General features: G+C 42.5%; 1 protein-coding gene across 1 annotated transcript; it reads right to left on the bottom strand.

Annotated features, from left to right (window-relative positions):
* Positions 1-2305: 2305 nt before the first annotated feature.
* Positions 2306-11034, bottom strand: LOC136697343 (bifunctional apoptosis regulator-like). The gene is made up of 7 exons (XM_066672379.1): positions 10784-11034; positions 8726-8933; positions 7353-7522; positions 6775-6919; positions 3240-3413; positions 2925-3124; positions 2306-2498 (listed from the first exon to the last, which is right to left on the bottom strand). Exons 1-7 carry the CDS (start codon positions 11032-11034, stop codon positions 2306-2308), a joined length of 1341 nt encoding a protein of 446 aa, XP_066528476.1.
* Positions 11035-16266: the final 5232 nt, after the last annotated feature.

Genomic DNA, 16266 nt, shown 5'->3' with positions numbered 1-16266 from the left:
ACCAAATTACTGCACGAATAAAAGAACAGTACAGACACTATTGGGAAACTCAAACTAAATCACAGGGCGGCACGGTGGCGCAGCAGGTAGTGTCGCAGTCACACAGCTCCAGGGGCCTGGAGGTTGTGGGTTCGATTCCTGCTCCGGGTGACTGTCTGTGAGGAGTTGGTGTGTTCTCCCCGTGTCCGTGTGGGTTTCCTCCAGGTGCTCCGGTTTCCTCCCACAGTCCAAAAACACACGTTGCAGGTGGATTGGCGACTCGAAAGTGTCCGTAGGTGTGAATGTGTGTGTGTCTGTGTTGCCCTGTGAAGGACTGGCGTCCCCTCCAGGGTGTATTCCTGCCTTGCGCCCGATGATTCCAGGTAGGCTCTGGACCCCCTGCGACCCTAAATTGGATAAGCGGTTACAGATAATGGATGGATGGAAACTAAATCACAGAGTAAAATGCAATGTTATCTGGCCCTAAAGCGGCGGTACACTGTGGCACAGTACCTCAGCACAGTGACTGACCGAGACCTGAGAACCACCCTGACCAGGTACAGACTCAGTCAGCACAGTCTGGCCATAGAGACGGGCAGACACAGACAGACCTGGCTGCCTCAGGAGCAGAGACTCACTTCAGTCGACCCGAGACAGAGCTGCACTTCCTCACAGAATGCCCAAAGTACACTGAGATCCGCAAATAGTTCTACATTAAATTTAGTGAAATACACCCTTCCTTCACAGCCCTGACCCCCACAGACAGACTCCCGTATCTGCTGGGAGAACAGAGAGAGAGCTGCACTCTCGCAGCCCGATACGTCCTCGCCTGCCATCGCAAAAGGGACAGTGAGTGACCCTGTCAAACACCCAAACACACACACACCCCATATATAACCTTTTCCCCCAGTTCCAGTCACTGTGGTAAATGTTGCCAAGTGTTTCTAAGTTCTAAAAAGTTACCCCCTGTATTTATTTAATTCAATATTTTGTTGTTTAATTCAATTTTTATGTTCTTCTTAAATTTTAAATTGTAACCTAGGCTTTGACAATACAAATGTAACTAATTTGTCATGTCAATAAAGCACATTGAATTGAATTGAATTGAGAAGCACACAGAAACCAAAGCAGAACAAAGGCAATATAAAAGTCCTCAAAAGGCCTACAATTCGCCTACGGTATGATGACGATGATTGTGAATAATTTAAATAATTATTACAAATAATAAAATATTCAAATAAATAATTTGCTAATAAATTATAATTAAATAACAAATTATAAAATAAGATTGTGTAGAAGAAACTATAATATTAAAATTATATATTATAAATATCACAATATTATATGTAAAAATCATCCGAATTGTAAATAAGGACATGAAAGAATTATATTAACAATAGGACAATACATAATTTTACTAAAATAACTGACAGTGATGTAGACAACTTTGAAATTATTGTAAAATATATATTATATATGCTGTGTATGTAATTTAAATATGAAATAACGTTAAGAATAATGTTAGAATTGTATATACTGATACGAAATTTTTTATGTATTATGCAACAGTTTTATATATTTTTCTTCAATATGTTTTAATATAACAGGATCAATTATAATAATGTTCATAATCATATAAGCACAGTATTAATAATAACAACAAATAATAATACAGTCCCTGTAGGTGAAATATGATAAAACAATTTATTTACTGCAAAATAAATCACTTACACACGTGGTTATTTTCAATAATGTAATTAGGAATAAAAGAAAATCATTTTTTTATACATTCTAAGAAAATAAATTTTAATAAAATCTGGTTGATTCTTTTTTTGTACAATTATTGCACTACGATGTTGCAGCATATCACATGAGAATATTTACAAACAATAGTTACTTTATAATCTTACAGTAATTTAAATATTTACATTCAATTACATTGTGTGTGTGTGTGTGAGAGAGAGAGAGAGAGAGAGAGAGAGAGAGAGAGAGAGAGAAAGAGAGAGACAGAGAAAGAGAGAGACAGAGAAAGAGAGAGACAGAGAGAAACAGACAGAGAGAGAAAGAGAGAGACAGAGAAAGAGAGAGACAGAGAGAAACAGACAGAGAGAAATAGACAGAGAGAGAGAGAAAGAGAGAGACAGAGAAAGAGAGAGACAGAGAGAAATAGACAGAGAGAGAGAGAGAGAGAGAGAGAGAGAGAGAGAGAGAGAGAGAGAACTGTAATAAAGGTAAAATTTGCACAGGATTAAACTGAAAAATGTGATTTACTTTTTAATTATGTATATTATTTATTTAGTCTGAGTAGAGTTTGTATTCATGTATTTTATTGTCCACGGATTATATATGGACGTATAACCTGTATCAGAGTGAAGGTGCTGATGACAGGGTAGAAGTAGAGCAGCCAGTAGAAGACGCTCTTACAAACAAACTGGGGAAGAAGAAACCATAGTATCCTCAGGAAAAACCAAATAGCGAAGGTTTTCAGCACTTGACAGAAGCACAGAATGACCACTACCCTGAAATTAAAGCACAGAGATCACAAGAATTGGGTCAGTGTTAAATATAATTACTCCCATAATTCCATGAATTCCATAATAAATTTTACAAAAGAAAATTGTTTAAAAAAATAATAAGAAATAATTCTTAGTCCTCTGTTACAAGCTGAAATGTCCAGACAATGTCTGTTCTTTTTGTCTGGGCTTGATCTTTGCTGCTGTTCTATACACTCCTTTTCTCCACCCTATGCTCCTCAATATGGTTATAACTCCTCCCCCTTATTTAGATGTGAAGCACCTTGTGTTGCAGACTTGTAACTCACTCACACACTCCTCGTACCAAAGTCTGAATTTGTGAATGAATGTTCATATGGAAACGTCTTCATGGTTGTAACGTGCCAGAGAAATTCCAAGCTTAATTAGAGTTGAGGCTTTTTTTTGGCTTACCTTACGTTAAGGCGTCTCCAGTAATGTAGTAGGTCAGAGGCCTCTCTCACGGTCAGCAGCAAAGCGCTCAACGGGAAACACCACACTGTCCAGTAGTGAATGTCTAGCCAAGCCTTTGCAAAGGCCGCCAGCAGGTGATAGGGCAGGAGACAGTACTTCACCACAAACTCTGTCCACTGCTTCCAGTCTGGAGTCTCCTCCTGTGGAGGGGGGGGGGGGGGGGGTTTACTGACAAATAATGACCATAGGAGGGCAGACAAGTCTCACTCACACACACACACACATACACACATAAACACACACACTCGTCCTTACCAGGTTCCTGAAGGGTAGCCCCTCCTCTGAGCTCTTTGTGGACGATGGGCAGCTGATGTGAATGAAGGGAAGGAAGGAGTCGTAGTAGTCGAAGAAGTAAATGTAGAGGATGGAGAGACGTGGAAATTCGATCATGGAGAGGAGGAGGAACAGAGACTTCCCTTCGTTTACAGCCTTTAGAATCAGATAAAGAAGAAAAATCACCTTTATTTATTATCCCTTTAAGAAAAATATTTCTCTGCATTTAACACATCCATGGATTTAAAAACACAAGCACACACTAGTGAGAAATTCTTGACACACACACACAACACACACAGACACAAACACACACAAACACACACACACACACACACATACAGTGATCACACATACACAGTGATCACACACACACAGTTATCACACATACACATACACAGTGATCACACACACACATACTGATCACACACACACACTGATCACACACACACACAGTGATCACACATACACAGTGATCAGACACACACACACACACAGTGATCACACACACACACACACACACACACACACACAGTGATCACACACACACACACAGTGATCACACACACACACACACACAGTGATCACACACACACACAAAGTGATCACGCACACACATACACAGTGATCACACACACACACACACATACACAGTGATCACACACACAGAGCAGTGGGCTGCTAACCACCTCGACACCCAGGGAGCAGATTTTCCTGCCAGTCCTGGGAAATGAACCAGCAACCCTCTGGTCTCAAGCTTGCTTCTCTAACCTTAAGCCCATTCCTTCCCCTAAAAGGAATCAGTTATCATTCATTCATTCATTCATTCATTCATTCATTCATTCATCCATCCATCCATCCATCCATCCATCCTCTGTAACTGCTTCATCCTGTTCAGGGTTGTGGAGGGTCCTGGAATCAGTGGGTGTAAGACAGGAACCCACCCTGGATAGAGCTCCAGTCCATTTCAGACGGATATAATATGTCAAGAAATATTTGTAAAAATGACCCTATTATATTCTCCACTGGATCAAACATCTGAGATAAAGTCTAATCTCAGTACATTTACTAGACGGCTGTGGTCTGCTTCTTTCTGAAATTTCTGCTGAGTGATCAAGTTTCTGTCGACTTTTGTTGAGGTCAGATGACCTATTTTTTCCCTCTGAATAATTCATCTATGCATTTAGATTTATTTATTCATTTATGTGTAAAACTAAGACACAACACAAATTGTATAATATTTTAATTAGTGAATTTAGAAATGTATATGAATTATTATAAATGTACAGCATGGTTTCCCTGGGTTTTACTGTCAGCAAACTGCCCACAGACAAGTTGTCAGGACAGGACAGAGAGCTGACATTTGCGGATCACAGTAAACAGTATATTAACATTTATCCAAAAGAGTAGTAAAAAACAAGCAAGGTCCAAACACAGGGAGCAAACAGTAGCTCAGGGAAGAAGCGATAAGCGTAGTCAAAAATCAGGCAGAGTCCAAATACCGATGAATGCAAACAATACCAAAAGGGCCGAGGCAAGAGACGTAAACCAAAATAACATACAAGGAGTAGGCAACAGGAGATCGTTAGACTTGTATCAAGAGAACGCTTTGTACACTGGGACAAACCACGGCAATACTCGGCAGTGAACAATAGAGGGATTGGAGTATATATAGGGATACAAACTGGTGTGCATGATTAGAATTCTGGTGAGGGATAGTCCGGTGGATAGTCATGTGACTGTTTGGTGCGTTCTGGAAAGTGGAGTCCTGGGATGTAGGCGTGACACAAGTAAATGAGCATTTAATTAGCAGGCAAACATTTACCAAAGTATCTGTTATCCATGTACGATAATGCACACCAAAACGTAGTAATATAAATATATACTGATGCTGGAGATGAGTTGCTCTGGTTTCCTCCCACAGTCCAAAACCACATGTTAGTAGGTGAATTGGAGACTCAAAAGTGTCCGTAGGTGTGAGTGTGTGAGTGAATGTGTGAGTGTGTGTTGCCCTGTGAAGGACTGGCGCCCCCTCCTGGGTGTATTCCCACCTTGCAAGGGTTACAGACATTGAACGAATGAATGGAGATGAGTCTAAATTTGAAATTAGAACCCAGGCAGAGTTTAAACATGTGGTGCACTTACACTAAGTATCTTGCACTTTCCAATCCCTTAAAGAATCTTCATTAATCAGTGTTTTATAATGATATATAAATCTCATTATAAATCTCTCAGGAAAACTGTGTCCGAAAGTGACCTGGCTTCATTCACGTTTCCCCAGGTGTTTTCCAACACAAACTGAAAATGTGAAACAGCCAGAATGAGTACAGGCCTGCGGTGAAAATACATTCCATTGTGCATTCAGCTCAATCCAAAAGCACGACTTTCTTTATTTTGTCCACCACAGGGCATCTGTCATCAATTCTACCTGACAGTTAGGATTCCCCTAATCACCAGTTACTGAGAGCGAAGGAATGCAAGTGTTACTCTGAGGCAGATGTACAATAAACCACGGTAAGATGTAAGAAATAAAAGAAGCCTGCAACAACAGAGGTACAACTAAACTGTTTCACCCCCTCGAGCAGAAGCGCCTGGCTGAGGACGAGGAAAATCAAAAATGCAGTGAGAAGAGTTCAACATCCAATGAGCTCTAACCTTCAGATAGACGCCACTGACTCAGCACAGCAAAAAACATTTATACTATTAATATATATTACATTTATTTTACATGTATTTACATTTATTTTATTGCAGTATGTGTTCTTAAAATTAATAACTATTTAATAATTAATATAATATAAATAAATGAATTAATAATTATTTTTCAGTGCTTTTTCATATCGCCAAAATTATCGTTATTGCCAAAATACCATGATATTATATTAGGGCCATATCACCCACCCCTACTTGAGCCTTCACCTGCTTATGAACTGCCACTTACACTATGCCAATGAACAGTTCAATAATTTACCTGCTAATAATTTAACCCTTCATTTATTTATTTACTTATATTTGTTAATTAATTAAACACAGTCGGTCTGAAGTGGGTGAGCAGTTACAGATAATGAATGAATGAAAATGGTGAGAGAGAAGGATTTATTCTTCCCTATATTTGTTATGGGCTCCATCAGAAAAAAATGTTCCTGCCTTGTACCCAGTGATTCCAGGTAGGCTCCGGACCCACCACGACCCTGAACTGGATAAACGCTTACAGACAATGAATGAATGAATGAATGAATGAAAAAAACAACGATACTATTGGGGATAATATTGTATCCAGTAGTACGTGTGAGTTTGTGGTCATTTTTAATATTACTCAACAGTTCCCATAAAATGAAACAAAGAGCAGGAGAACGTTTGAATTAAGTTCAGTTCTTCATTACAGAGTAACACTTTAACGCTTATTTGTTCTCTGCAGTAAGAGTGCTGCCAAATGTCACGTGAATGTGAATATCTAAAGGTCTCTACTGCTACAGTCCCCCAGTTACACTCCCACGGACCCCACAGCTGCATTTACCTTGTATTCCCACAGGGTCTGAGGGCGTTTAAAGCCCAGCTCCTGCACTGTCTGCACTTCTTTCAGCATGGCACGGAGATGGAGCTCGTCCTCTACACTGTAGGGAGGCTTCAGTAAATCCTGCTCTGAAAGGACATTCAGCAGTCTAACACACACACACACACACACACACACACACGCACACGCACACACGGTGGGTTAAAACTTCCTATTTGGATATTATATGCATAAAACAATAAAATATATTACATAACAATTTGAGACTGGCGCCCCCTCCAGGGTTTATTCCCGCCTTGCGCCCAATGATTCAGGGTAGGCTCTGGACCCACCGCGACCCTGAACTGGATAAGGGTTACAGATAATGAATGAATGAATGAACATAACAATTTGAAGTAGTGGACAGGTCACAGGTCACAGGTCACACACTCACACACACGGTGGGTTAAACCTTCCTATTTGGATATTATATAAATAAAATAATAAAATATATTAAATAAAAATTTGAAGTAGTGGACAGGTCACACAGTCTCACACACACACACACACACACACACACACATATCATGCTGGTGTTATACCTTCCGTTGACCTGCTGCTTGTGGAAGGTCTCTCTGTAAGGAGAAGCCCATGACCCCAGACTCTCCATCCACACAGACACTTCCTCCACTGTCCACAAATCCAGCGGCTTCCCCACCAGCAGCTCCACCTTCGAGTCCCCGCTGCCCCAGTGATACACCTGGAACACTACCTAACATTCCCACACACACACACACACACACATTTTTATTATTGGTTTATCTGTTCTTTATTCCATTCACCGGCCACTTTATCAGACACTTCTGACTTATACATCTTCTCTCGCTGGCTGCTGTTTAAATTTTACTCCAGGGTTCTGGAGTTGAGGTTCAATCCCTGCATCGGGTCGCTGTGTGTGAGGAGCGAGAATCCTGTATGTGCCGGTATCCTCTGGGTGTTACCGTTTCCTTCCACAATCCAAACACAAGCGGGTAGGTGGACTGGTTATTGAGAACTGTCCACAGGTGTGAGTGTGTGTGAGTGACTGGGTGAGTGTGTGAGTTGCCCTGTGAAGGACTGGTGCCCCCTGCAGGGTGTATTCCTGCCTTTGCGCCCAGTGATTCCAGGTAGGCTCTGGACCCACCGCGACCCTGAACTGGATAAGGGTTACAGACAATGAATGAATGAATGAATCTTTAGTCCCACAGTTCCTATTTTCTGTTTAATCTGTGGCACTAAAGACGGTTTCCGTGCTCCTGTGTGAAGTTTTTGAACAAAGGTCATTATATTTTAGTACAAAAGAAAACTAGTGCAGAGAAATATGAGCAAAAACTGAGCAAAAAGTGAAAAAAATACAGCAAAGAAATGAGAACAGACAAAATATATTGAGAAGAAATGTAGAAAAGAGAACAGAGAAATCAGAAAACAAAAAATTAGCAAAAAAAACAGAGAAATAAGAGAACTGAGAAAATCTGAGAAAAATAAAGTGGACAAACAAGAGATCTGAGCATAGAAATGTTAAAGTGAGAGACCATGTGCCTCACTTCTCACTGCTGCACATTTTGTGGTGGAGGGTGAGCTGTGGCTCTTTTTCATTTTAAGGAAAAGGGGCTGAAACCAACAGGCTGTTTAGGCTGCTGTGGGGGTTGATCCTTGTGATATTTTGACCAAAGCAGATCACAGACATTCGATTAAGACCCAGAACTGTGTTCACTTGTGGAAAAAGGGTAACTTTTTATCTATTCTGAAAGATGCTAGACCTATTAAGAAATACCAGCGCAGTTCTGTACTGTTTACATCTACTTTTACATACTTCCCTGAAGATTTACATATTTCCCTGAAGATTTACATATTTCCCTGTCACGGTGCTCTGCACACTCCAGGTGTGTTAATATTGGTGTGTTATCACAGGTGTTTTTATAGGTGTATGTCTCACTGTTTTAGCGGTGAGGGCGATGAGGACTCCAGTAAAGAAGCCGACCTTTCTCAGCCACGGATGCCATTGAACCTGATAAGTGGCCCGGTGCTGGACCTCTTGCTCAGAGCGCTGGAAGGCCTGCAGAGCTTGTGCGATTTTGGGGTCAGCTGAGATGCCCTTTCTCCTCTCCTCTACATCAGCTGCACAATGCTGCTCCACCAGATCCCTGTGTATGGATCGCACGCATTAACTTCAGTATACAACAGTATGCAACTGCACCAGATTTACATAATATACATAATTTACATTTACATTTATGCATTTTGCAGACGCTTTTATCCAAAGCGACTTACAAAAGAGGATCTAACATTCAAACTACAGCACAATTTTTACAAAATACTTTACATTGAGTGCAATATGCAGGAAGTAATAAGTGCATTAAAGAAAGACTTTCAGTGCAAGAGATACTCTTGGAAGAGTTGGGTTTTCAAGGATTTCTTGAATGCGGAGAGGGTTCCTGTTGCTCTGATGGTGCTTGGAAGCCCGTTCCACCAGCGTGGTACCAGAGATGAGAATAGCCTCGACTGACCTGTACGGGGGGGTTGGTCGTGTTAGTTGGTGCTCCTTTGAGGAACGGAGAGGGCGGGCGCTAACGTATGGTTTTAGGAGTCTATTGAGGAAGATGGGAGCAGAACCAGTGAATACTCTGAAGGCCATAATTAGTGATTTAAGTTTGATGCGAGCAGCTAAGGGTAGCCAATGCAGCTCAACTAATAGGGGCGTGACATGTGCTCTTTTTGGCTGGTTGAAAACCAGGCGTGCTGCAGCATTCTGGATCATCTGTAGCGGTCTCACAGCACAGGCCGGAAGACCTGTCAGGAGGGCGTTGTAATAGTCAAGACTGGAGATTACTAACGTCTGAACAAGGAGCTGTGTTGCATGTTGAGTTAGGTACGGCCTAACCTTCCTTGTTGAATGTTGAATAGATAGAAGTGGCACAATCGAGCTACAGCGGTAACATGATCTGTGAAGGTCAGCTGGTCATCAACCATGACAGCCAGGTTTCTTACAGCCTTGGTGGGAGCCACTGATAGGGACTCTAGCTTGATGCTGATGTTGTGGAGAATAGCTTGCTTGGCTGGGAGGACCAGTAGTTCAGTTTTGGATAAATTCAATTGGAGGTGATGTTCCTTCATCCATGTAGATATGTCAGAGAGACAGTCAGAGATTCGAGTTGCCACTGAAGTGTCACCTGGAGGAAAGGATAAATAGAGCTGTGTGTCATCTGCATAGCAGTGATAGGAGAAGCCGTGCGAATGTATGATTGGGCCTAGAGAGGTGGTGTACAAGGCAAAGAGGAGGGGTCCCAGCACTGAGCCTTGGGGCACACCTGTGGTGAGGTGGTGTCGCGCTGATGTTTGTCCAAGCCATGACACATTGAAGGATCGTCCAGTGAGATAAGACTCAAACCAGGAGAGTGCATTGTTTTTGAAACCCATGTCAGTAAGTTTGTTTAGTAAGATGTGGTTGACCGTATCAAATGCTGCTGATAGGTCAAGCAGGATGAGAACTGAGGACTGGCCTGTTGCTTTGGCATCTTTAAGAGCTTCCATTACTGACACAAGTGCAGTTTCCGTCGAGTCGCCGCTCTTGAAGCCGGATTGGTTAGAGTCAATCAGTAATCACACATATGCATTATTTTTACAGAAATCAAACAGTTATGGCTAAAAGTAAGTAAATAATAATATCTGCAAAAGGCTGAGAAGTTCATGGGGGAGCTCCCAGCATGCTCAGCGATCACCCTTTTGTTAGCTTCAGGGATATTTTGGGGGTTGTTTTTAAGGTGAGGGGATTTTGTATTTTTGTTTGTGTGTGTGTTGGACTTGTGTTGGACCCCATCATTTAACACAATATGAGCCAGCGCTGGCATCTCCTCCAAGCGTGTAGACCTCTGATATTCCTGCATTAACGGCAGTCTAAAAAGCTGTGATGTTTCTTGGCATATGTTTGTGGGAACTTCCATTAGCCTTCACCCTTTCACCCTCAAAGTCCTTGTACTAGTGTACCCAGTTGTACCTGAATGACAGGTTGATTTTGGGGAACCCTCTCCAGATCTGCCTGCACTCTGGGCACTCGTTCTTGCGAGCAGACAGATACAACTGAGCCAGACAGTGACGACAGAAGTTGTGTCCACAGTTGAGAGTGGTGGGATCCACCAGGACCTGATAGCAGCAGTGACAGGTGAACTCCTGCTGACGGAGAGATTCATCCTTACCCAGATTTCCAGGTTCTATAGCCACATCCTCTGGATTATGGGGGTTGGCCATTCAGCTGGAGGTCAAAAAGCATTTGTTAGTTTTGGGCAAACAAAGAACATAGGAGTTATCATGTGATTCATTTAAATAACACAGCAACAAGACCTTAACCACACTGACAATATTTATTGTTTTGAATATAATATTTTCATTCATCAGAGCACCAAATAAATCAGTAACAGCTATGAGACTAATGTGTAATTGCTGTACATCTGACAAAGAGGAATTAATATATGAGCCCCATACAGATCTTGAGATTTTAACGTGTTAATTCACTAATGTAAGAGTTAGTTTTATATTAAAGAAAGCCATTCAATGTTAAGAGATATTAACTGTAGGTGTAAACCCAGCACTGGACTCCTCTTGTGTTCCAGTGGTACATAATGTTGAGTCTCAGGTTGCATTTCTTGATGCAGCAGCGGCAGACTATGGTAATCCTCTGGACTTATATAATGTTTCAGGATAAAACCTTCTTAACGTTCAGTGGAAGTCAATGTAAAAAGATTTCTGGAGCATTTCTATTGCTTCTATATTCCATTCATCATGAAATGTTCACACAGTGTGAAGGACAGCTGCTGTGTTCAAATGACGTAGTAAACTAAAAATCCACAAAAATGGACGTACATGTTTTTATTGGGCCCTGTGAAGGACTGGCGTCCCCTCCAGGGTGTATTCCCGCCTTGCGCCCGATGATTCCAGGTAGGCTCTGGACCCACCGCGACCCTAAATTGGATAAGCGGTTACAGATAATGGATGGATGTTTTTATTGGACTGCGACAATATTCATTCATTCGTTAACTGTAACTGCTTGTCCAGTCCAGGGTTCCAGTACCCGGAATCACTGGCAGGAGGCAGGAACCCACACTGGACAGTGTCACGCCTTCGTCTCGTCATGTCTGTTGTCCCCGGCCATGTGCTTTTAGCACATGGCTATGTTTTGTTTATATCCTTGTCTCCGCCCTCGTCCCGCCTCCTCGTCCGTGTCATGTGTTAACCCGTCCTCGTTATCTGTCCAGGTGTGTCTCGTTTGTGTTAGTATTTAAGCCCTCTTGTCTCATGTCCTGTTTGTCGTTCATTTCACATTCTCATTTATCCTTTGTCATGTCGGTCATGTTATCTGTCTGTCTCCGTAGTTTCCCTCGTCGTCGTTTCGTTTCCCAGTCTAGTCTGTCTCTGTGATAGTTTCGTTTCATTTCGTGTTTTGTTGTTTCCTTTGTATCTTGTCTTTGTTTTGCTTTATTAAACTGTCCGTGTTTTAGCAAATGCGTCCGCCTCCGTCAGTCCGCTCCGTGATTCCTGACAGACAGGGCATCCGTCCATCACAGGGCATATTATATAGAGCTGTTCTTTGTGATCTTGTGTTGAGAAATGTTCTGTATTACAATTGCTTTAAATTGCAGAAAACCCAGCTAATAGATAAGTTGACTGATCGTATTTGCCCACATTACAGATTCACATATTTAGCATTTCTGTCCTTTTACCTACCAATAAATACATATCTTTAGTGGGCTGTTATTAATTTAATAAAGCAACAGCTGCTCTAGATGACATTTAATTTCTGACAAATTAAGGTAACATTTTAAAATAAGACAACACTTATAAAGGTCTATAAATGATTTAAAATGTATTTTATAATATGATTATATTTTAAAAACATCTTAAAGGTAATTAATAATAATTTGTAAAACATATAATAAAAAGGCAACTTACATCTGAGTGTAGTTGAGTGGAGATGTGAGGAAGTACTTGAATATCTAAGTGTAATTCAGCTTTAAACACCATGGAGCCAGCAATAAACGAAAGTAACGCCCACAACAACAGGCAGTGCCCAAACCTGTTCTCCTTTACAGGCTTCTGGCCTCTTCATCTGCCCATTTTTAAAATACAAACACATCAATCCAAATATCACACATTCACTCATTCATTTTCTATAACCCCTTCATCCTGATCAAGGTTGTGGTGGGTGCAGAACCCATTCAGAATCACTGTGCAAAGGCAAGAACAACACCCTGGATAGGGCCCCAGTCCACAACAGTCATCACACACTCACCCAGTCACTCATACACTCAAACCTGTGGACGCTTTCACACACTCACCCAGTCACTCACACACTCACACCTGTGGACACTTTCACACACTCATCCAGTCACTCACACACTCACACCTGTGGACAGTTTCACACACTCACCCAGTCACTCACACACTCACACCTGTGGACACTTTCACACACTCACCCAGTCACTCACACACTCACACCTGTGGACACTTTCACACACTCACCCAGTCACTCACACACTCACACCTGTGGACAGTTTCACACACTCACCCAGTTACTCATACACTCACACCTGTGGACACTTTCACACACTCACCCAGTCACTCACACACTCACACCTGTGGACAGTTTCACACACTCACCCAGTCACTCACACACTCACACCTGTGGACACTTTCACACACTCACCCAGTCACACATACACTCAAACCTGTGGACGCTTTCACACACTCACCCAGTCACTCACACCTGTGGACAGTTTCACACACTCACCCAGTCTCTCACACACTCACACCTGTTGACAGTTTCACACACTCACCCTGTCACTCACACACTCACCCAGTCTCTCACACACTCACACAGTCACACACACTCACACCTGTGGACAGTTTCACACACTCACCCAGTCTCTTTCACACTCACACCTGTTGACAGTTTCACACACTCACCCAGTCACTCACATACTCACCCAGTCTCTCACACACTCACACCTGTGGACAGTTTCACACACTCACCCAGTCTCTCACACACTCACCCAGTCACTCACACACTCACACAGTCTCTCACACACTCACCCAGTCTCTCACACACTCACACCTGTGAACACTTTCACACACTCACACAGTCACACACACTCACACCTGTGGACAGTTTCACACACTCACCCAGTCTCTCACACACTCACACCTGTGAACACTTTCACACACTCACACAGTCACACACACTCACACCTGTGGACAGTTTCACACACTCACCCAGTCTCTCACACACTCACCCAGTCACTCACACACTCACACAGTCTCTCACACACTCACCCAGTCTCTTTCACACTCACACCTGTTGACAGTTTCACACACTCACCCAGTCACTCACACCTGTTGACAGTTTCACACACTCACCCAGCCACTCACATACTCACCCAGTCTCTCACACACTCACACCTGTGGACAGTTTCACACACTCACCCAGTCTCTCACACACTCACCCAGTCACTCACACACTCACACAGTCTCTCACACACTCACCCAGTCTCTCACACACTCACACCTGTGAACACTTTCACACACTCACACAGTCACACACACTCACACCTGTGGACAGTTTCACACACTCACCCAGTCTCTCACACACTCACCCAGTCACTCACACACTCACACAGTCTCTCACACACTCACCCAGTCTCTCACACACTCACACCTGTGAACACTTTCACACACTCACACAGTCACACACACTCACACCTGTTGACAGTTTCACACACTCACCCAGTCACTCACACCTGTGGACAGTTTCACACACTCACCCGTCACACACACACTCACACCTGTGGACAGTTTCACACACTCACCCAGTCACACACACACACACACCACATTCCTCATAGACAGTGACCTTGGAAAGGAGGATTGAACCCAGGACCATGAGACGGTGGAGATTTGTGGCAACAACTACATGCAGCAACATAGTGCTGCTCTAAATTCACACTGCATTTTTAGTTTTGTAAATACCTACTGCCATTCAAACCATCTGGCAGTACGTTCAAATCACATCTAGATATATCAAGGCTGGGTGTTGTGAATTAGAATGTCCATGTGCATTGATAAACAAGGATACAGGACACATCGATGATTGAATGAACATACTGCTCCACCTTAAAAGACACTGAGCTTCTGAACGTAAACAAACCAGAAAGAACTGCAGTTACACACAATTGTAGACGTACCCTTTAAACACTCTGTACCTACTTCTGCCACCCAGACTCCAATCTCTCCTTCAGTGTGGAGACTGATGCTTTGGAGACTGTGAATTATTAGATATAAAGACTACTTTTGAGGAATAGAGACATCGGTTGGCAGTGGCTCATCACACTCTTTTTAATGTTAACAGAAAACAATGGAATGACACCTGGACGAAGCCAGATCTACGACCCGCATCCCACCAAGTCATGTACCACACCGTACCATGTAGACAAGGATCTAAAATGGTTAAAACTGATCCCACACACACAATGGAGGACTGACCAAACAGAGAGATGAGACTATTCCCCCATCCTCCTCTATTACAGCCCACATTTATTGGTAACTAATGGATGATATTAAACACTCACAGCACATCACATTCCAGTCCTGTTGTTTTATCCCCTTCTCATAAGCTGTCTTTCTTTGTGTCTGAATGTGGGCTTCTGTTTACCTCATGAGTGTTGAGAGCATTCAGTAAAACGCTGAATAACAGTGTGAGTTTTATGTTGTAGCTACCCCCTCAGTCTCAGGCAGGTGGAAAGTTTCAAGCAGGAGGTGGGTAGTCAAATGCACAAAGAATTGCCTAGTTAAAGGAGCATTATGTAATATTTTTACCTTTGAATTACAGCTTCAAAACCTTTGTGATGCACCGCTCACCGTCACAGCACTCACAGGAATTTCAACTGGTAGATTATGTAACTTTTGGATGCCCCTTTTACTCAAGGGCACCTCAGTCATGGGAATCGTACCAATGGCCTTTCAGTCCTCTTCTCTAACCATTAGGCGAGGCTGCCCCTAAGGGTGAGGATCAGGACAGGAATCTTATCAACGTATACAATAACTTACTGGTTAAATCTGGTCTAGTTTTCTCATGTTTTTGCAGTGTAACAGAGCTCCACTAGATGGCAACATTGAACATAATACCACACTGATGTTCTGCAGCCAGCTGCTGCTTCTGCATCCATGTATCACTGGACATCCAGCAGCTGTCTGCACTGACAGACAGGAGCAAGGGAGAACGACAGAGGGAGTAATTGATTAAAGGGAAAGTGATTTGGAGAATCAAATAGGGTCACGCAAAGGCAAAAGCGGCCTCTAATTAAGTTCTCCTGGAGAAATAACAGCCTTTACCAGCCCAAAGTAAAGCGGTGTGTTATGAATCATCTGGGGCTGAGTCATGGGCTCATCTTTAATGCTGCATTTCTCTTCTTCTTCTTTTCTTGTTAAAAT

This window comes from Hoplias malabaricus, chromosome 5 (assembly GCF_029633855.1).
Source record: "Hoplias malabaricus isolate fHopMal1 chromosome 5, fHopMal1.hap1, whole genome shotgun sequence".
Lineage (NCBI taxonomy): Eukaryota > Metazoa > Chordata > Actinopteri > Characiformes > Erythrinidae > Hoplias > Hoplias malabaricus.
The sequence above is the reverse complement of the archived record's forward strand: the minus strand, read 5'-3'. Positions and strand labels throughout refer to the sequence as shown.